A 22,269-nucleotide genomic window follows, 5' to 3' on the forward strand; every position below is an offset into this window, starting at 1 on the left:
CATGGGAATTAGTACCTAAGCAAGGTACCTATTGAAGAAATAGAAAGGAAGCTGCCATGCAGTGGGTGTTAAATGGAAACCATTAGGTAAATACTATAGCAGAAGTTGCCGGGCGTGTTGCTTCTATACCTTGCCGATATAGGCGTCTTCTTCATCATCGCATTAGCTTGGGTACCATACATCACGATAGGGATCATCATTTCTTACTTCTTTACCGAGTGCGGCACGACGTTGGTTATAAGTAACATTTTCACTTTTTAGACTTCAGTGGTAAGCGACAGGTGAGACTAAGAAAGCAATTTAGCAGCCTTGAGAGACCCAGGCAGATTTATAGTAAGGGGGCAAGGCCCCTTTTTTCCTGCTCTCACGATAATATTTACCCCCAAGTCAGTTCTCAGTATAGCAACAGGGTTATATAATAATCAGACTTAACAGAATAACTCTGGTACTGATTTTGCTTCCCAACATACATGTAAATGCATTTCTCGTTGGCTTGATGTTGGAGGTAAGGGATGAGGTACGTACCTAGGTAGTATGTCTTATAGATGTATACACTTGATACAGAGATGAGACTATCCCGTTTTATGAATGATATGCATATACCAGATATAGTCTAGATGCTATGTGCATACTAGGAAGGCATGGCCCGTGCAGACGTGCCTCTTGGCCCCAGCCCAGACTAGTCCCTTCGCAACCAACACGCCTCTGACCTGATTTTCGCGACAAGTTCCTGGGCAGTCATTGAACGAGCTTGGGTTAGCTACCTAGTCAGAATATCTTTGTACGCAACGAGTATCGCATCGCATCGCATCGCATCGCAACGCGTTGCCTCAATCCACCCCCGACCGCACCACTCCGTCCGCTTTGCGATCACCATTTCTCCCCCACCTCGCCAGCTCGATTTCTTCCCACGCCAAAGCGTCTTTGATTGATTCAGTATTGCTTGCTGGCCAGAGCCCATCCATTTCTCCATCTCTCCATTCCTTCATTTGTTTTCCCGCTCGCCCCCCAGCCCTTGTCGAGTCCACCTCCCCCTGCGGCGCACCTTCGCAGCCGATTCCTTCCTTCTCCGGCCGCGGTCTGCTCAGAGTCTCGTGTCCTGCAGCACCCGTCGCAGCGACAGTCCCTAACCCGCCGCGCTTCTTCCGTCGCTGCTGAAGGTGCTGTATAGCCTCTGCCTCTGCATTGGCTTGGACTACTAGTCATTCTGCTTGCTGTTCATCTCCCACGACCGTGCAGCCCTCGCCAGCTATTGTGAAGCTTTCGATCTAACATGGCTCCGGCTCGTGGGCCTGGGGGCAAGGAGGTCCTCATCCATGAGATCGACCGAACCGACGAGTACACCAAATTCATCCAAGACCTGACTGCTTTCCATGAGAAGCGCGGTACTGCCTTCGACCCTGAGCCTAGGCTACCCACTATGCACGGCCATGTCAACGTTGATTTGTTTAAGCTGTATAAAGCTGTGGTCGATAAAGGCGGATACGATGAGTTGAACAAAGTCCAGAAAGCCTGGGGCGCCTTGGCCAGCGAACTGGGCATGTACTTCACTGACAATAAAGGAATGGGCCAACTATCATTCCAGCTAAAGCAAGACTTCTACAGATATCTCTCTGCCTACTGGGTTCAAGATAAATATGGTCGAGATCCTCCTCCTAAAGAGATACTTGAACAGCAGTCGTGCGCTAGTAAACACGGCCCTGTTCTCAGCCGAACCTTAGAAAACTTCAAATTTTCAATGAGACGGGCGGAGGAAACCCCCACGAGGGATGAGCGCCCGCCCGACGGCACACCTACGTCGGGGAATAGGGCTTCAGGTCGTTTACGTGAGGCTCCTCCGCAACGAGTACCATTCCAACCAGACACGGCCCCAAGCCGACAAAGAAACGTGTCTTCACACCATAATACTCCGAATTCCAATATGACACAGAACAACTACCACGGAAACCACACCCCGCAGAACCATCACCACCTCCCTCAGCAACATAACCCGAATAACCCCCTCCACGTAATTCAAGCTCAACAAGCTGCATTGCGGGGTGCTTCGAGTTCCTTCACCCCAGGAAACTCAGAAATAGCCTCCCGCCTGGGAGATCCCATCGAACCACGCCCGCCCATATCAGTCCCTCTCCGCCCTGTCAACACTCCCGGTAATAACCCGGTTGAGTTTGCGAAACGACAACGACTATTGAAAGCTCAGGCTGCTGCACTTGGTAATACACAAGTCCAAGCCCGGCCGATCCAACCCCCGGGTGAGCATTCACTTCTCTTTATTAATGGCAAGATACTGACTAGACTAGCTGGGTTTGACGGCCCTAATATCTATACACGGTGTCTCCAGGCTCTTCGATCCGGCATTCCTGCTGAGCAAGCGTTTGCACTCAATCATCTAGTCAAGATTTCTTATGAGCGAGGTGATAAATACAAGTTTGATTCATTTCTAGGTTTAGCCGAGGGTCTCATTGAAAAGGCTCTTGAGGTTGGTAATCTGTTCTATGACGTTGACTGGCGGATTTCCTACTCTGGCGAACAGGACAGTTCAAACCCTGCTGTTTTGGATGGTCTGGATGGGACATCAGACATCTTAGAAAGAATCCAAAGCCTTAAACCAAAAGCCGTTTTAGACCATTTGCAACCTGCAGACTTTTCGGACCGTCTTCTACGCATTACCGAGGCTGTTCTTACTATGAGGAACATGGTTATGCTTATCGAAAACGCGGTATATATGGCAGAGGTTTATCCACTTAAGGACGTCCTCTGCATCATCCTTCATTTACCTGACCTCGAGATGTTGGTCGAAATCAAGCACTTCGCTTTAGATATAGCCGAACAAGTTACACCCTGGCTCCTCCTGAATTCGAGTGACCCGCTTTATCGGACATTACTGGCCCAACTCAATTCCACTGATCGCGGTACAATTCTAACGGCCTTGCGTGCTATTAGTCGGATATCAATGAATCTAGAAGCCACGAATAAGCTTGAGAATGTGCCAGTTGGAGTGTTACAGAACATCAACAACTGGCTGTTACTTAACGACGAAGAATTGATGGATGCTTGCTTGGACTTCCTCTATCAATACACTGCTGTGGTTGCCAATGTCGAAAGTTTGCTTGGTGCGGTTAATATGGAAAATCTAGTACCGCATCTCGTCAGATTATTGGCCCATGGGGCCAAGCGTGTAAGAGAAGACAAGATTCTTGAGCCGGAGAAGAAGGCTTTATGCACTGAGGAGGTGCCTCCCTTGCCGTTTGACCTCCACGAACAACTGAGGAATACTGATGAGCCTACAAGATGCTTTTCATGGCTCAAGACTTTATTTGAGGAAGATGCAGAGTCTCATATTACACAGATCGCCATATGGCAGGCTTACCAAGGATCTTTTGGAGCTCTGGCAGGAGTACGAAGCAATTTGAGTGCGGCCGATTTCATTCGGAATGTGAGTCACGTGTTCCAACATGCTCGTGCTCAGATAATACGGGGCCCTGGTGAGGTACAACGTTTCATTATCGAAGGTATTCGCGCTCGAACGGTGCCATGCCACTACGAAACAAAGGAAGACTACGCAAGGTGTCAGTGGCAAATTGTCAAGGGCGCTGTTGAAAAAAGGTGTAATCAATTTTATCTCGGTGGTGAACAGATGTGGCGTCATACTTTGACCGCGCATCTAGGTATTACCATTGATGAGAATGGCAAGGTTGGGAACAAGGAAGTTACAACATCCTGTGACTGGGCTGGTTGTGTTAGATATCCGACGTCGAGGCCGTTGAAGCTTGTTGAACTTACTCGTCACATCAAGACACATTTTCCAGCTCCCCAAAAGCGATCACAACAGGATGGCCCAGAGCTTGCATCCAAGCGACCTCGAAAATCGTACATCACACCAGCTAAGACTATGTCTCTGACCTGGGAAAAGACAATGGTGACCTCTGATGAGCGAAAGCCAAACGTCGAGCAAGCCGCTGGCATTCCGTTGAGCGCTGTGCTTGTGCTCCGGAATATTGCGCGAAATATCGTCAAGACCGAGTCCGAGGAAGAACTACTCAAACAAGACGAGATGGGCGGCGAGAGTGGTGGATGGAATGAGAAATTGTTCCGGCCTGTCATGACCCGGCTCTTCGAGGTCATGACGGAAAATAAAGCTTTAGTAGGTTTTTACTTCTTTAATTCAATATGCATAGTACAATTTTGGCTAACCATGAGCGACAATAGGCTGATTACATCACGTCACTTCTGCAGCTGGTTCAGACTGATGATTAGACACCACCTCTTGTTTTTTATAATCGGGGCTGCTTGTTCTCTTTTTATCAGTGAAGCATCCATGTGACCAACGACTAAGTCGGGTCATGAAGGGAGGCAAAATTTTTTCTTCTTCTGATTTTCCAACAAAAACATCCATTCAATCATGTAGGGAAATACCCAGGCGTTTGGAGGGGGGCAGCACATGGGAGGCTTAGTCTTAATTGCGAAGCCCTAAAAAAGAAAGGTCGAAAGGGAATTGGGAAAGGGGCGTGGAGTAGTATATTTAGGAAGGCGGGGGGGGGGGAGATTCTTAATCCTTCGTTCGCCTTCCTGAAGATGTTTTTTCGTTTTCTCTCTCTTTCTCCCGAGCATCACTGTACCGTACTTGTACTCCTTCTCTGTACTATCACGCAAAGCCTGCTACTAGATTCTGCGTTCACACTGCTCGCGTGCAAACTGGATTGGTTGGTTGCTTCTTGGGATGATTCATTCATCGTCACTATAGATATTTGGAGAAAGAGATTTGGGTTTTTCTTTCTTAATTGGCTATTTAAGTTCAAACGACTGCATGATTAGCTTATGCCACCGACTCTAAGTAAGCTTCTCGATGCTTTTTAATCGCATTGTAATTAAACAGTAGCCATAAGCGAATCATCATAGGAAGTGACGGCATACATGTAGGTCTTGGATAGCATGTAAATTAACTAGTTAGGTACTGTAGTTTTCGAATATTTTTTACAGAAGAAGGTTGGATATATTTCGGGGGTTTCCCCTTTTTACCTTTTAGAGCCGAGCTATGTCATTCTTTCTGCACCGTCGCACCTCAAACCAATCGCTCCCCCATTTTTCTCCCACGCCCATGTCAAACCCCTATCATTGAATTTGTTCATACAGGTTACCACGAAATATAAGATGAGGACAGAAATGTCCCCTGTGCCTCTACACCATCCATAGTTTTCTAGTCTCTGCGGCTGAGCTGTCCTTCCCGAACGGCAGCAAGGATAAGATCCTTTGCTTTTTCGCAGCCTTCCTTAGAACCAAGGATCTCGATCGCTTCATCTTTGGCCTGATCACGTGGAACATTGATCTTGCAACCACTCTGTTTTCGAATGGCGTTGACCTTGGAGCCTCCAGTGCCGATAACAAGGCGGTAGGTAGATGGGTCAGGCAGAACAAGGTAACCCGTACTGCTGTTGCTTTGAGCCTGTTCAAGGGCAGTAGCTATAGCCTTCTTGGCCTTTTCAATATTGTCCTGGTTTCCCTTCAGGACCCAAGGGATGTCGCCGTCTTCGGCAGAAGTTGTGTCAACAATGACCCACGAGTGAGCGTCAGCAGCAGCTTCTGCATCGTCGGTGATTAAAGGAAGGGCACCCGTATTTGCTCGGGTGTTCGGGGCTTTCGATTTAGCAGGGGGGTTCTGGCCTGCATGGTCAACCGTAACTTTGTGATCATTACGAAGTCTACGGAAGAACTGTCCGTTCTCTGAAATAGCGTTATGATACTTTCGGGGGATCTGAACGGTTTCCCCTTGCTGTTCCTTAACCAGTGATGAGATGTGGTCCTTGGCTTTCTCAACGTCCGCAGGTAATCCAACTAGCTTCACTTCAGTCGAGCCACTGCCTTGCCGAGGGATGTCGATGGAGACGCTGAACTGGGATTCGAGCTGCCTTTTGGTTTCACCTCCACGTCCGATGAGAGTTCGGTGTTTCTCAACTGGAACGTCTAGGGTCTCCGTGACTTGGCTCTCTCGCTGGGACACGAAGGCTTCAATGCTAGCAATGATCTTGTCAACAACATCGCGTCTACCTTCAATTCTGATACCATTGCCATCGGCATCCTGTTTAGGGAACTGGACGGTACGAGCTTGCAGGCGTCGATCTTCTGGGCCGCCGGACTTGATGACGATGTCACGTAAGGTAGAGCCTGTCGCAAATATTAGTGTGCTTCCATCAATGCAATGCTAGAAAGATATCACATACCTCCTGGCCCAATCAAATTCTTATGCCACTTTCGGTCCACCTCGAGAGTCTTGGAAATAGTGTCATCAAAGACCGCCTTCTTTTCCTGCAAGATTTTCTTAGCAGCGGCAACTTGCTGCTTGCTACCTCTAATAGTAATCTCAACCGCAGCATCTGGGTTCTCGCTTCTATCATTAGGTATATCGACTCTTGCTCCTGTGGCTTGGCGTAGCTCATCCATAGCAGCACCGCCGGACCCAATCAAAGAAGGTAGTTGTTTTTGTTGCACTGTTACAGTCTCGCTGAAGCCATGTTCTTCGAGATATTTATACAAAGACCATATTTCATCTCGAGCCGCATCGGCTCCCTTCTTGGGACCTCTGATGGTAACCTCGTCAGGACCCTGCTGTCGACGTGGTCTACCAGCTTCACTAGCAGCATCAGCTATAGACTCATCATCTCGTCCAGGTTTTGCTGTTTTGGGGAAATTGATGTGAACACCATATCGTGTCTGCAGTCGTAGGATTTGGCTACCCTGTGCACCGATAAGTTCTCTGTGGAACTTGGGCTCGATCTTGAGAGTGTGGGTGGTCTCGTCAGCCCATTGCCGACCAAGTGAAGTGATATGGGCCTTTGCTCTCTCAGCCTTCGCTTTGGGTCCTTTGAGTTCAACCTCGCCGTTTTGCACCTGGATATCAACATCGAACTTCTCACGTAGTTCATTAATATGGCTGCCAGACTTGCCAATGAGATGGTTGGCAAACTTCTGTGGAAATTCAAACTTCATGCTAAACCCGCGCTCTTTCTCGTCTTCTTTCTCTTGCTCGACAAAAGCGGCAGACTTGTCAGCGAGGGATTTCACACTCGAAGCAGGGCCTCGCATAGTCACAGTCGTGCCCTTAACACTGACACGGACGGGAATGTCACCAGCAGCACGAGCTGTCGTATCCTGTTCCTTCTTAATGAATCTGCGCAGTTTGTCTTGGAACCTTGATGAAGATCAGTATTGCTCGACCAGGTTTGTGACGCTTTGAACTTACTTGACTGGAACTTCAAGAGTGATTGTTTCAATCTTTTCTTGCTTATTGATCAACTCAAGGATGTGTTTTCTGGCGTCGCCGAGTCCTTGTTGGAAAGTGCGAAGCTCTGAAGCAGTGGGTGTTTTCTGGGGGATTTCATACGCATTTTCTCCCACTTCGGGCCCCTCATATACCAAGAGGACAGGCATCTCAGGGTCCAAGCTATCAGGGATAACCATATGAACACCAAAGGAATCTTGTACTTTGGGCCGAATGTCACTACGCAGGTAGGAGTGGAAGAAAGGATCAACTGGGATGGTCGCTAAGCGCGAGGGTGGGTGACTATTGACGATGGAGCTCATTTCTTTCTGAGCCTTGAGCGCATTCTTTCCTTCCCGAGCGTATAGTTCCCAAGGGCTGATTATTCCGCTGGTGTAAGGTGTGTTGATATTGATCTTGTACAATTGCTCAAGTCGTTCGATCTCCTTCCTCTGGCGGAGATACCGAGCAAGATCTCGAGTGTAACCGGCTTCTCCGCCAGGAGCATGGCTATGATGCTTCGCGACGTTGAAAACCGAGGTGTGAACCTGCGTGGCCAAGTCCATTGCCTTCTCTAGGCCATTCGCCACATCATCCGGGCAGCCGACAATCGTTACGGTTTCTACACCAGGTTCGCTAGGTAGAATCACTACACAGTTGGTATCGGCAAAGAATTCGTCTGATGGAATTCCCCGCTCTCCGATGATAAACTGGTGGGCGCCCTGGCGAATGTCCACCTGGTCCATGTGAAGTTGATTCTGCAGCTCTTGCACCCTCTGCTCGATTGCGGCTTTCGCAGCTTGAACCGCAGCACGCTCACCTGCTAGTTGGATGTGGTTGTCATTCATAGCAGGGGTGAATGCTGGTCTTTGTCCAGCTACTGGCATTTGCGGCACCTGTGAAGCCCACGGCAAATGCGGCGGCACGCGAATCTGAACACCATGCTCCGCCTCAAGAGCATTGGTGAGACTGTTATTCGGGCCGGAAATAAAGGGATAAAACTCGGCAGGAATAGACCTCAGCTTTGTACTTGAATTAGCTGAGCGTTCACCAACGATCTTCTCGATTAATTGGCGCGCCAACGCAGCCGTGTGGGTGTTTCCTTCAATAACGACGTCGACCATGGCGTCATCATCATCATCGTCCGCATAAGCATTTTCATTGACCTTAGGCATTTGTATTCTTGCACCAGACTTCTCTTGAATAGATTTGATCGTAGCACCTTGTTTACCAATGATATGAGCCCTTGCAGACTGTGGGATCGAAACGGTGGCAGTTTCCTGTAATGGCTATTAGTCAAACAGGAACGCAAGATAGCAACAGTGCGTAACGTACCTTGCGACCAATCTGTGAAACCAGATCACGCAAAGCTTGCTGAGCCTTGTCCTGAGGGCCAGAAGCTTCGAACTTCAGCTGACCACCTGGCCCATTGGCCATTGTAATGACTGCCCGAGACTTCCGGTTGATATCCTTCACGATATCAGGGATTGGGCGCTTGAGCTGGGCGCGAGGGAGGATTGAGGACGAAGGCAGCATGATGGTCTCCACGTTCCGACCAGGAATGGCCATTGGTGGAGGCACGCCAGTCGGGGTGGCCACTCCAGACGTAGGCGTCATAGTACGGGGGGTGCCATTAGCTGACCAAGAAGTTCCGTTCAAGTTACCGTTTGCGCTGCCCTTAGCGCCAGCCCAGATGGGAGCGTAGTTCGTCTTTGGTGCGTTGGTCTTGGGCACTCCGAGCTCGGGGAATGCCTCATGCGACTGAGTGTCAATACCAGCCGAGGCGGCGCTGGGCTGTTTTCCGGCGGCTTTGGCTGACATTGTAGGAGCCCAGGAAGCGTCACTGGGTTCTGCCGCGTCGGTCGAGGGCTGAGCTTCATCATCGGGCGCATCTTCGACGGTGGCTTGAAGGGGGTGCTGAGCATGCTTCTGAAGAAGCCGGGCAGCGGCGGAAACTTCTTCGGTTGCCATTATCGAATCTGTACAAGAGATGTAAGCGAATTGGGAATTGAGCGATGAGCTAGTGTTATAGAGTAGTAGGCTCCGTTAACAACGATGGCAGCCAAGCCGATGTGGAAAGATGGGCTTCGTCAAAGTCGGCGAAGGAAGACCAATGGTGATGGGCACAAGCTCCACGATGGCCAGTGTCAGCTCACCTTTATCTTCACACAAAGTTGAAATAGCTGCGGAGTTTCCAATTGACTTTACTCAACAACTAAGTTGAGCAAGGACAAATAAACGGGTGGACAATTACACGTGGAGAGGTAGTACCGATACAGTGGGGGATGCCAGACAGAGATGGGGATGGAGCTGTAGCTACGGACGAAGCTAGAACATGATGCTGCTCTGCTGTGTCAACGGGGGCGGTAAGAGGGGGGGAGGTGGCAGGTTTCGTCTGCGACACACGACGGGCACACGATGGGCACACGATGGACGGAGTGCCGGGCAGAGATTGGCCGTTGGGGTTGCAGGAATGAATAGCAGTGAAGCTGCGTGGATGGACAAGGACGAGAGACAAGGACGAGATGGTGCGAACTTGCTCTGACCGACTCGACTCTGACCAGATATCCAAGAAAAGGTGCTGGCAAGGGCGAGGTGGAGCCTGGGCGAAGGTGCGAAGGTGCGAAGGTTTGCCAGCCGAGCTTTGGTCTGCAACGGGGCGCTGTCGCCTGCCAACCGACCGACGGGCCAATGATCTAGTCTCGATTTAGAGCTTTCTGGGGCTCTCTGGGGCTCTCTGGAGTGCTCTGGCAGTACTGCTCTGGGTCTGTCAGACCCCGGCCGGTATCTCCATGTCTACCCATGTATCTCCATATCAACACTCCCGCCACCACTCTGCAACGAACTGTTAGTGAGGTTCATGAGCTTGCCCCGCAGTTCTCCATCTTCACTTTGGAGTTGCGTGTGCAGTTGCATTTACACTACCTACATGTAGGTACTTAAGTAACCTAGTTAGATCAGGTATGTAAGTAGGTAGATTACCTAAGGTACTGACCGACCTTGCTGTAGATCAGTATTACGAAGATATCGAAAGAAACATCGAGAATTCCCAAGAAGCGAATATTATCTTCGACGGATCTACCATCCCATACTCGGGCGCAGGCCCTGAAGAATGCCTCGTTTTCTGTTACGGATGGATCATTCCACCGCACCACACCGACTTGGCCATTTTCCTTTTCTTTTCTCGAGTGCGAAACGAGTAACTTTAAGGTTAGCTAGTTACCTGGGTTAGGTGATTAGATTAATAACTACCTGCTTAATCTTCTGAAAGTTGGCTCGCTCACATATGCAAACCATGCTTCAAGCTTCAGCAACCGCAAGTTATATAAGTGAGCTAAGTACACCCAGTTCCGTGAATATCAAGGCTCACAAGGGAGATGGTTTATGCCACAATAAGATGACTAAGTGTTATTGCAAACTCTAGTTCTGATTTTATCATTTCACTGTAAGTTTTATCTTGTGTAAAAATCCCGCATTGGTCGAATGAAACAACTCAAAATAGCTCATTAAACGCCAGCTTAATTTCTGAGCAGTTAATCTGAGTTGCGTACCTTTCATATGACTCTGCGTGTACCTAAGATCACGCAACTCTATACCTACACATGTTCGATTATGTAATAATATCTTTCAACCCTACAAAATCGCCCGAGTGCGGCCAGACTCTAGGAATTTATGGCATTTCTTCGAGCCGAGACTGCACAGTCTTGGTATTGTGGCCAGATCTCTGTAGACGAAGATGAGAACTCGGGAAGAGCGTGTCACTAATCTTCTACACATCACGAGATTGGACTTGTTACTAGCATCCTAGCGGCAAATGCTCGTGAACTCTCCCACTCAATGACACTTGCCTTATTATACTATTTAATCTCGTGATCTGACAAGTTGTGCGGTCAGTTAAGAACCTGCTGTATTGGGATGCAGTGATTTATATACAGCTTGGTGAGCGCTGTATCAAGGAAGGATATGACCCGCCCAAGCCGGAGAGCTGACTTGACACATGTGACGGAATAATTTCAGCCGGAGCGTCTATACCAACAGGACCATAGGGGCAATTAACTCTTTTATGCATAAACTAATAGAGCGGGCGAAGCCTTGCTGACTGGCTCGCCATGAATTACTAAGTGAGTTGTAATATATTTCTGCAGGCGAGCTACTCGTGCACGTCGCCATTGCTGAGCCTATTGCTGCACGTCACGAACGTCGGGGCTGCAATTTGCCGATCTTGTGTATCGTCGTCCAATCTTCGGGGGCTTGCCACTGCGCCACGAAATTACAGCCCGTAGGCGACGCGTCTACTGGCCACAAAATGGTACGATCAGACAAATCGCGACAGCTAACTGAGATGAGAGGTCAACCCATCCCGACCGCAACACGGTGGGCGACGACTCAATTGGGTCGAGCTTTGAAGAGAAGAGACATCGCGGGCCGGCAATTTGTCAGTAAGTCTGCATGGAGAAATTCGAGACGAACCCTCCACCCAAATAGGTTCGACAGTCGACAGTACAATACCTATATCTTACCTATTTGCCAGAAAAGGGGCTCGACCTCTAGGATCTCTCACCTTGCAGTTGAGCAAACTCAAGTTTGAGCGGACAGGGAGTGCTTTATCTCAAGCTGGGTATTTAGCAAGACATGGTAAACCTGTCGAGCTCGTAATTCACTAGCTGCGCGAAAAGCGTAGTGTATGTGGATTTTAATAGTACCAGTAAATCAGATCTCTGAGACAGCAGTAGGAGATGAAACTATCGGCACTCGTAGCCAAAGGTATGGGTACCGCCAAATTGGGGTCAGGCAATGGATCAAGGGAGACTCGAGCGGAGACCAGGTGCATACCTTTATTATATCTCTACGGGGCAAGGACTTGATGAGAATATCGACGGTAATATCAGTAGGTATTCCAAGCAGGAACCTGAACGAGGATGGCATTGGTGGCTGTAGATCGATTCGATACCGGTAGCTCTGCCGGTAGCGTTTGCTAGGTGCCGTTAGACCTGAAACATGTTTGATACCATGCATATACCAGCAAGCGCCACTGACGAGAGAGGCAGAGAGTGCTCACTTCACACTTCACGCTTCATGCAGTAGTCTTGGATGCAACGAAGTGCTGAAGCATTCCTTGTCGGTTGGCGCTCTACAGCCTAGGTCTGCCCAAGCTCTCTTTAGGATGTCGTTGTATTCATTGGCCACAGCGCAACGGACAGAGCAAGTAGGGGCGAGGGGATAACATGAAACTATGAGGTAGAGCTCTCCGAGCGGGAATGGCCATGTCCGCGATGCTGATCTTGGTATTTGCGAAGTTCAACGCGCCTATCTTCTACGCTACCGTTTTTTTAGCTGGGACTATGCCACAATCGGGTGCTAATCCGACCAGGGCGGCCCGGGCGTTTTATAGCTGGTGATCTAAGTAGGGAGATACTAGGTAGTAGCCCGCAACGACGTCATGGTAATCCAAGACAGCATAATGTTAAAAAAAAAAAAAACCGAAAACGAAAAATTGTCAATGGCAGGTTCACAAAGCTGCGGCAAATTGCGAACCGTCATGACGCCTCAAGTGAGATGTAGCACTCAATTTGAGTTAGGCGAACCATATTTCAAGCCGACCCAATCACGGACTGTGAGAAACCACTCCAAGACGGCTTCTCTGTCTGGCAGCAAACCCCGCGCCAACCTAGCAATAGCAACACTCCCACGTTTCCCAAACATACTAGCCTAGGTACTGTATGTAAGGCAGTATGTAAGGCAGGGCAATTAGATACCTCTTATACGGGGCCAATTGAAGCACTGTAGAGGCTGTATCTCTCCGATTATACTGATATTTAAGGGGTTCGAGATGGTCAGGGCATCTTTTTAGTAATCAACCAGTGCAAACCAAGTTTGTACCTACTTATCACCAGGACTCCTGCAGTGAGCAAATGCAGTCCTGACTTCTGCATACATGGATGGACGGCAGGTGGCCAGGCAGGTAGTACATTTCCTTCAACGACCTCAGGCGGACGAGGTACAAGAGTCAAAGCAGTTCGTATTCACAAGTCGCCGTTCACAACGAATGCCCACACCCATGCCGTGCTACATTTGCACAATAGTTGGTCTTCCGGCGAATCGTTCACGCATTGGTCGCTTCCAAACCCAGCAGCCCTAATATTACTTCACAGGCGAGACAGGATAGGTACACAACGCCTTGGCCCGAGCAGGTCGACTACCAATTTGTTCAGCCCTTGGGCCGTGATTGAATAAAGTAACCAGGTAGAACAGGATCCAATGTACTGCAAATTTTGTTGGATGTAACAGAATTCCACCAATCAAGCCCGTTTTATCATTACAGCTCATGAAAAGACATTTCCATGCTGGCCCCTTACCCAAGAGGAGCTGGCTGAAAAGTCTGGCTTTTCAGCCAAGCAATTGCTGAGGAGACAGGGCCAATCCATCTCGAGCCATTGTAGCAAGATGGAAAAAAGGTAGGTAGCTGTTTGAGTAGGTGGGAAGATAGGGTCAAGGGAGGCTCTCGAGGGAGAGGGGAGAGTGAGAAAAGGGAGGAGGGAAATAGGAAAAGGAGATGACGGTTATTATAGCGGGGTCGCATGCCGTTACCTACACCACTCATATGCTGCCTTCATTCTGTTTCGAATGCCGGAGGTTATGTAGGTAGGGATTTGCTTCTCCAAGGCAATGAGTGCAACTCCAATGGTATCGTCGATACTTACCAACATGATGTCTCCCCATCTTACTTCGTACCTATTAGTATTCTCTGTACCACAGTGGGTATATCCCATGCTCTGGCCGTACCATCCATCGTGAACTATTACTGCATCTGGACAAACTAGTACCATGTACCATCACGAGATTACCTACCTCGTCAAACAGATGACGGGACATGGAGCTTTGAGTAGCACGATATATCTTTGTGTAAGTAGCATTGCTATTGCTTTTCTCCACGCAATATGCACGCAGCATACGACTCGCTTGACCACCATGCCTCATTCACCACTTTGGTAGGTACATGGATGGATATCATCACTCCTGGTATGGGTATGCCTCCCGCGATGTGACTGAGGTAGGTTAGATGATTATAGGGACTTAGATAATAATACATATCCCACCCGCCTGCGCAGGCGATGATCTGCTAGGTACCGGTGTCCTACCAAGGGATTCCTGGATCCTTGCTGGGATGGTGTTGGCCCCCTGGTCACTCGTTTAATAGGTACTTGCAAGTCATTAGCCTGCGTCCCCGTTCTGCCCGTTGATGCAAACCGGCCGGTGCCATGGACCAGCCCACAGCAAGAGCCAGCCTGCATGGCGTGTGTGTGGTGTGAGATGATGGACGCATGTCAAAAGGCAACCTCAGAGAGAGAGAGAGAGAGTATGTGTGTGTGTGAGTGAGTGAGTAAGTGAGAGAGCCAATGCTGGAAGGCAGCTGTACACTACATTAAGTACGGCCGTCGTTATCTTGTACCACGGGCCCCCCCCAGCAATTTGTCGTCCAGCTCCACGATCAGTCCAGGTTTCATCGTCCTCAAGCAGATGGTGATCCGGTTCATCATACCAAGTGATTTCCTGTTCAAGAAGAACCATATACCCATCTGACCTTGGAGGCACCGGCGGGGTGGCAGCGGTAGCAACAGCATTTTCATCCACTACCTACCTACCATCATTACCTGCCTGCATGCCTGCCTGCCTACCCAAGTACTTACTACCACGGCCTATTGCAATTACACCACCACTACGACCTCTTGAGTATTACCTACAATCCATGGTTATTATTGTTGTTCTTATTACTACCTCTTCCTACATAGTAGGTACTGCCGCTACTACATACATACAGACACACATACACACACATACATACTTGCCTACCTAGGTACCTATGTAGTCTGAGTGAGGTACGACTAATAGCCCTGAGCTCCGCGTCCCTACTTACACATGCGTATTACATACCTACCTACCTACATACCTACATCTCCAGCTCTACTGCTACCTACCAATTTCCCCAACGCAGCGTGATCGCTGTCCGCGTAGACGCCGTGTCCTTCCTCCCCCCTACATCATACTTTCAGCCTGCCTAGCCAAAGTCAATCGATCCATCAGTCGGGACTCGGTACCGTGTCTGACTGACAGTGGCGCGTAATCTGGGTTCTTTTTCCAAGTAGCCCGCCCTCCTCTCGTCCTGAGGCCCGCTTCCCCGCCGTTTGTGCTAATAAGCCGCTGTGGGTAGATGCAAAAATAAAAATAAAACAGGATGGATTGGGCTACAAACAACAATAGCGACTCTGTGAACACTGTCAATTATCCACGCCAGCAACAGCAACAACAACAACAACCATCCTCACAGCGCCGCAGACTCACCAAGAAACCACCGCCACAGTATCTCCAGCACACGCCCAGCTACTCCGTTGCAGGCGACGGGCGCTTTGACGCCCAGTCCCTCCAGAGCAAACGGAGCTCCAGCAGCTTGAAGCGAGCTCCTAGCGCTCCACTCCAGAATACTGGCAGATCCTCTAACGCGTCAAACAACTCATCACCCCGACATCCTCCTAATCACCCACTTCCGCCTCCCGTCTCTGCTCCCCTTCTTTCTTCTACCACAACCACAACCACATCCACACCCACTCCCTCCTCCTCCTCCGCCGCCGCCGCCGCCGTCGCCGTCACCGCCAACAGCAACTTCGTCATCTCCTCTCCTCTAGCCTACCCCTCGCCGGCCGCCCAGCCCGGCGATTTCTTCGCCACGACGACTTCTGCACCTTCTTATCAGGTTGCCGCCCCCACTTCCCCTTCCGTATCCCACTCCCACACCTCGCCGCCGACCACCATTACTACTGCGACATTCCCCGCCACTAGCGCTTCTGCCGCCGGCGCAACAGCGGCATTTGGCGCTGGCGTTGGTTTTGGCTCTGATTCTGGTCGTGGCATTGACATTGACATCGGCATCCGTGCTGGCACCGCCCCGTCGACATCGGCTCGAGTCACTCAAGGCCAAAGGCAGGGTCATAGCTCCCAGGAACAACAGCAGAAACCAAAACAGCACCAGCATCTGCAGCGTTTATCCGGCCCGCAACAGCTACCCTTGCGGCCTCTCCGCTCCAAAACATCCGAAGAGTTTGTCGGCGCTCCCTTCGACAGTGATAGTATCCTCAGTCAGCTCGACAAAGCTGCCGCCCGAGTACCCTTGTCTCCCCAAGCTGCTCCGCCCACTGTTCGCCCTCAGCCGCCCCCGCCATCATCCGACCCGCGTATCATGAAACCTTCTCTTCGCCGCTCCGCTAGCTTTAACGTTGCCAATGCCACCATGTCTGAGAAGTCTCAAGCCGCCCGTTCGAATGATGCTCCCATCATCTCATCCAAACGGTATTCCGACGAGTCCAAAGAGCCCAAGCCCCCCAGTGTCTTAAGAAAAAAGTCGGGGTTCTCCGGCCTCATGAGCACCTTGGTGGGGTCACCAAAGAAACCGGTTATCTCTGCACCAGGGAATCCGGTTCATGTCACGCATGTCGGATACGATAGCAATACTGGCCAGTTCACGGTACGTCTTCATTCCCGTTTACTGTCTTCAAATGTCAATTTCGCCTGTCATTCCAAAACACTCTATTCGGTTTATCTGTGCTGATGATAGATGCTGTTCTTTCCAGGGCCTCCCAAAAGAATGGCAGCGTCTTATTAACGAGAGTGGTATCCCCGAAAATGCTCAGAGGGAAAACCCGCAAATGATTGCAGACATTGTGACCTTTTATAAGGAAACTACAGAGAGGCCTCACGAGGACCAGGTTCTTGAGAAGTTTCCTGATGTTAGAGCCCCGGAGCTTCGCACACCATCAGGAGGAATAACATCTCCCGGCATCTACTCGCCAAACCTAGCTGGTATGTCACCTATGATTAGTCCACCAGCAAGTCCCAGATTTCCAATTGTGAATCATGAAGGCACCTTTGAAAACCCCCGCGCCCCGCCGCCGGTTCCTATACCAGGGAAAAGCCTAGCGCTGCATACACCTAGAGACCATCCGAATCTTCAACCCAGTCGCCCGGCGCCGAAACCTCCAGTCTCCATGCAAACACGAGTGCAACCGCAGTCACCGTATCCTCCGGCCAAAGATTCTGGCATCGGCATATCACAGCCTGGCGAAGATTTGCCAGCTGTTGCTTACGCTCCCCCGCCCAAGGATAGCAGTGTCCCGATGCTGCCTGAAGAACATAGGTCGAGGTCTAACTCTCGTGTCAATGGTTCCTCACCTTATAGTCCCCTTATTGCCCAAGCTCCTGCCAGCCAACCCTCTCCGGCAATGCAAGCCGCCGCTTACCAACAACAACTGATGCAACAGCAACAGGAACAGGCCATGTCTCAAGCTCAAGCTGCGATGAAAGGACAACTAGGAAGGTCTCAAAGTACGAGACAGCCTCCGCCACAGCCTATGGGCACAAGAACACAACATCCTCGACCTCCCGAAGCTAACGGTGGTGGCGCTGGCGCCCCGCCGACACAGGTGCGACCTCGCAATAGGACGACACGTCAAAGCCAGAATACTACGATGGATGTTGCTGCTGCTTTGAAAAGGATATGCTCAGAAGGTGACCCCCGCGAGATATACAGAGGATTTACGAAAATTGGCCAGGGTGCGTCTGGCGGCGTCTACACAGGTCATGAGAGAGGCTCAAACCGTTTGGTGGCCATCAAACAGATGAACCTGGAGCAGCAACCGAAGAAAGACTTGATCATCAATGAGATTCTCGTCATGAAGGACAGCATCCACCCAAACATTGTTAATTTTATTGACAGCTACCTCTGTGGTGGCGAACTGTGGGTGATTATGGAGTACATGGAAGGTGGTAGTCTAACTGATGTGGTCACCTTCAACATTATGACTGAGGGCCAAATAGCCTCGGTCTGCAGGGAGACACTGAAAGGGCTCCAGCACCTGCATTCGAAAGGTGTAATTCACCGAGATATCAAATCTGATAACATATTATTATCACTGGAAGGCAGTATTAAGCTCAGTAAGTTTCCCTAGCTTCATTTTCCGAGATGATCGCAAACTAATATTTTGGGAACAGCTGATTTTGGATTCTGCGCTCAGATCAACGAAGCTCATAATAAGCGCACCACAATGGTCGGTACGCCCTACTGGATGGCACCTGAGGTCGTAACCAGGAAGGAATACGGTCGCAAGGTCGATATATGGTCTCTTGGAATCATGGCTATCGAAATGATTGAAGGAGAGCCGCCCTACTTGACAGAGTCTCCACTTCGCGCTTTGTGGCTAATCGCTACGACCGGTACACCACAAATCAAAGACGAGCATACTCTATCCGCAGTATTCCGCGACTTCCTCTATTTTGCCCTCAAGGTAGATCCTGAAAAGAGAGCCAGTGCTCATGACCTCCTTCGAGTAAGCTACCCTATTCTCCCGAGTCAGGTTCGCGGACTTTTTAGGCTAACCCGCACTAGCACGAATTCATGAAGTTATGTGTCGATCTTGGATCACTATCCCCTCTAGTCCGAGCTGCTAGAGAAGCTCGACAACAAGAAAAGTCTCGGAAGGGAAATTGAGGTGTCACCGACCCGACACGTGTCGAATCATGCGGATTGAAAGTATGGAAGAATAGTACATAAAACTGACTTGGATAGCTGCATACCCCAAACATTTCATGGTGCCTCGCCTGTGTAGCGCTGGACATATTTTAAAGCAACCTCTCGCGTATTTTTTCACGAGATAGAATAGGCAGGGCTGAAGGGCACGCCATTGGATTAAAAGAGCGCGTTTTATTCACGTATCTATCGCAAAGGCGGCAGATTTATTTCTTTACTCGGACGTCAGGAATTGTGAAGATCCAACTCCAAGTACACTTGTACATAGCAAGACGATACCATTACTGCCGTACAACATTTCCTCGGGCGACCAGATCTACGACGTTTCTTCGGGCCGTTCATCTAAGGATCCAATTTTCTAGACGCGCAAATTGCGCTTAAGATAGCTAGCATGAGGAATTATTAACCGATGTACAACCGCTCTTCAGTTGAACACGCAGGCCAGAGGCCCGGCCTAAATACGCCAGTTTCATGTGTGAACTTCATGGCCCCTCTAATGCCATGGGAATGTAGAACACATCCATCCAATCTATTGCTGTGATACCACAAGGGTTTCTCTCCCATGAAACGGCATTGACATTTATTTACTGGGTATTACTAGCAGTTTGTTTGCCCATTCTATTCGGGGGTTTGTCGATAGGCAAGCAAATACTCCTTTTGCCATGCCCACGTTCAATAGGTTCACGGCGAGCAGTTGCTACAGGCCAGTTGAAACAATTAGACAGAGTTCGGTGACTAGTTGTTACGTCTGTCAGAGTACGGCCATCGTGATCATATAGACGTTGTAGATGGGAAGATTGGCCTGGTGCCCTACCATTGTGGCTATCTAATGTATACATGCTGTAGGCGATATGGTAACTTACTAACTACAATTGCCCATTTTAAAAAAATGACGATATCCTCATCGTCCAGTCCAATGCCCTCATCGTAGTCCATATCCCATTCTATCGTGCATCTTCTCATACCGAGGTATAGGATTTCACCTCCGGCTTCTTGGGTGCGAGGCTTTGTCGAACGGGTGGTCGTGCCGCGTTACATATCGTGCGGAACCACAGAAATTAAAGAATAAATGTATAGAGGGGTAACTCAACCTCAAGCCGAATAATAATACCCTGCATAGCTCAGAAACGAAAAACCGCCGTTGATTTTGATAGCTAGCTGCCATTTTGTTAGGGTATGGGAATTGTGATTGTGTTGAAGTTGCAGATGGGGAGATCGGCCTAGACTAAGGCCCTGGTACTGTGGGATATTAGTCGAGGAGCGCTTTTATGGCTGTGAGTTTTTCTTCGATTCGGTCTGTTGAACGGGACGACTCAGTTCAGCTGGAACGAATAGTACTATAAACCCATTTAGAACTGAAAGGCATTCGATCCTTCTTATGTGAATTCGATGACGTCCGAGACGTGTCCTTCGTACCTACCTATATATACATAGTGTAGGTGGTGACTGCCTACAATGTCCAACAAGTGGTAGGTTTCGTCATCACCAGGTTATCTAAGGTTATCACGACATTATCACCAGGTTACTCTAAGATTATAGGGGACTACAGATAGTCTTAAAAAAGCTTGAATTCGCGAAATGCAAGAGTTAATTTCTTCAGGTCTATTTCCATGGCAATCCATGTGTCGCCAACTCAGAACTCTAAAAGCTGATTCGCTCTTTCCTCTAAATCCAAGCCAGAGGTTTGGCCGTGCATGCCAATGCTATGCATATATATCGGGACCGCCTTCCCCCCTTTGCCATTTCTCTTTCCCGTCCAGATTGTACAGCTCTCGCTCTCCGCGAGATATTCCCCCTTTTCCCGACATTAACAAAACAATACTGACGGTATGGCTCGACTCGTAAATGCAAAAAAAGAAAACTCGCTTTTTCTAAGTCTAAGGACAATGAAATCCCGGCTCCATTTTCTTTCTATTGTGTTTAATCCTTCTCCGTTGGTTCCGTGCGCCGGTGCATATCCCGTTGGGGGTTCTCCGCTATGTAAGCAAGCGGGCCCCGAGTCTATCGTGCTTGAAGAAAGAATCTAAAAGGCAAATCGAAAAAGATAACGCGCAGGTGGCTGTGTCGTCTATAGCAGGTGGAATAGATGAGTCGAGGAAATCAGTGTGCGTGATAGACGCCGGTACCGCTCGGCCGAGGTCCTAGGGTCCATGCAGTTGAACCAGGTTCTGGGAGCGGACGCGTCACTCTGCCCGCATGAGCGTCGTATTCAGCGCAAGGGCACCTGATGCAGGCCCCTTGCAGCGTCGACAATCATGGACACACGGGTATACTGCGTTATCTAAGCAGATAGCATGTGTCCTGGTGGCAAGTTCACGTGGGTGCAACACGTTTAATAAACGGTGTAACCGCCGTCGATAGCGACGTTGGCACCAGTCATGAAGCCCGAGGCGTCCGAGGCGAGGAAGACGCAGAGACCGTTAAGGTCGTCGACGTTGCCCAGGCGGGCCTGGGGCGTCAGGGAGCGCCAGATCTTCTTCTGGGCCTCGAGGGCGGGGACGCGGTTTAGTGCCGTGTCCATGTAGCCGGGGGAGATGCAGTTGACGCGGATGTTGTACTTGGCCCACTCGGCGGCGAGCGACTTGCCGAACTGGATGACGCCGGCCTTGGAGGCATTGTAGCACGACTGCTCCTGGGGGTAGTTGACGATGCTGCCGCTCATCGAGGCGACGAGGATGATGGAGCCGGGCTTCTTGGCGGCCATCATGGCGCGGCCGACAGCCTGGGACATGAGGAACGAACCGGTCAGGTTGATGTCGATGAGGCGGCGGAACATAGCCGGGTCGTAGGTCTCGGCCTTGATGTTGGAGTCGGCGATACCAGCAGAGTTGATCAGGACGTCGGGGGCGCCGTAGGTCTCGACGCAGGCGTCGACGGCGGCGTTGATAGCTGCGCCATCACGGACATCGACCTTGAAGAAGGAGACGGGGAGACCAGTCTTCTGGTGCAGCTCGGCCGCTGACTCGTCACCGAGCTCCTGGTTGACATCGAAAATAACGATAGCCTTGGCACCGGCCTCAGCGCAGGCCCTGGCCATGTGGTTTCCGAGGCCACGAGCACCACCAGTGACGACGACGACCTTGCCCATTACACTCATCTTCTGCATCATGGGAGGCATATCCTTGTAGACTCTCTGTGTCAGGGGGATGACATCGCCGTCCTCCTCAGTAGGGAAGGGCTTGGGCTTAGCATCGTCTCGGTTGACGGGGATGCTGAAGTGGTCGCTGGTAGAGCCGGCGGCACCGGTGGAGTCGGCCGAGTATACAGATACAGGAACCTCGGTCTCTGCCACAACGTCCGTCTTCCTTCGCGAAGAGGACACTGAGAATGGCCGCTGGGCGGCGGGGATGGCTCTGAAAACGGGGGTGCGCGAAGCAGCGCTGGAGAAACGGGGAGCAGCAGCTCGGGCCACGCGCAGGACTGATGCCTTTCCAGACAT

At 50.2% G+C, this 22,269-nt stretch overlaps 4 protein-coding genes across 4 annotated transcripts; 2 read left to right on the plus strand and 2 right to left on the minus strand.

Moving 5' to 3' along the window:
• The first annotated feature begins 726 nt into the window (after positions 1-726).
• On the plus strand, positions 727-4,910 carry F5B22DRAFT_630747 (arid/bright DNA binding domain-containing protein). Its single transcript, XM_047976570.1, has 3 exons — positions 727-2,252; positions 2,301-4,144; positions 4,210-4,910. Exons 1-3 carry the CDS (start codon positions 1,274-1,276, stop codon positions 4,255-4,257), a joined length of 2,871 nt encoding a protein of 956 aa, XP_047824974.1. The 5' UTR covers positions 727-1,273; the 3' UTR covers positions 4,258-4,910.
• Positions 4,911-5,197: 287 nt separating this feature from the next.
• F5B22DRAFT_652440 (putative RNA binding effector protein Scp160) lies at positions 5,198-9,226 on the minus strand (the record flags this gene model as incomplete). Its single annotated transcript, XM_047979603.1, has 4 exons — positions 5,198-6,162; positions 6,219-7,186; positions 7,238-8,535; positions 8,591-9,226. The coding sequence occupies 4 exons, from the start codon at positions 9,224-9,226 to the stop codon at positions 5,198-5,200; spliced, it is 3,867 nt and encodes a 1,288-aa protein (XP_047824975.1).
• Positions 9,227-15,488: 6,262 nt separating this feature from the next.
• On the plus strand, positions 15,489-18,791 carry F5B22DRAFT_652441 (uncharacterized protein; the record flags this gene model as incomplete). Its single annotated transcript, XM_047979604.1, has 4 exons — positions 15,489-16,772; positions 16,879-18,238; positions 18,296-18,630; positions 18,690-18,791. The coding sequence occupies 4 exons, from the start codon at positions 15,489-15,491 to the stop codon at positions 18,789-18,791; spliced, it is 3,081 nt and encodes a 1,026-aa protein (XP_047824976.1).
• A 2,371-nt stretch (positions 18,792-21,162) lies between these two features.
• On the minus strand, positions 21,163-22,269 carry F5B22DRAFT_652442 (short chain dehydrogenase; the record flags this gene model as incomplete). The annotated part of the gene is made up of 1 exon (XM_047979605.1): positions 21,163-22,269. The coding sequence occupies one exon, from the start codon at positions 22,267-22,269 to the stop codon at positions 21,163-21,165; it is 1,107 nt and encodes a 368-aa protein (XP_047824977.1).

The sequence above is a fragment of the Xylaria bambusicola genome, assembly GCF_022495145.1.
Source record: "Xylaria bambusicola strain CBS 139988 unplaced genomic scaffold F5B22scaffold_91, whole genome shotgun sequence".
In the NCBI taxonomy this organism is placed as follows: domain Eukaryota; kingdom Fungi; phylum Ascomycota; class Sordariomycetes; order Xylariales; family Xylariaceae; genus Xylaria; species Xylaria bambusicola.

Coding starts and splice junctions, on each gene's coding strand:
- F5B22DRAFT_630747 (XM_047976570.1), top strand. CDS start 1,274: ATGGCTCCGGCTCGTGGGCCTGGGGGCAAGGAGGTCCTCATCCATGAG. Junction 2,253..2,300: donor CCGGCCGATCCAACCCCCGG/GTGAGCATTCAC, acceptor TGACTAGACTAG/CTGGGTTTGACGGCCCTAAT. Junction 4,145..4,209: donor TGACGGAAAATAAAGCTTTA/GTAGGTTTTTAC, acceptor GAGCGACAATAG/GCTGATTACATCACGTCACT.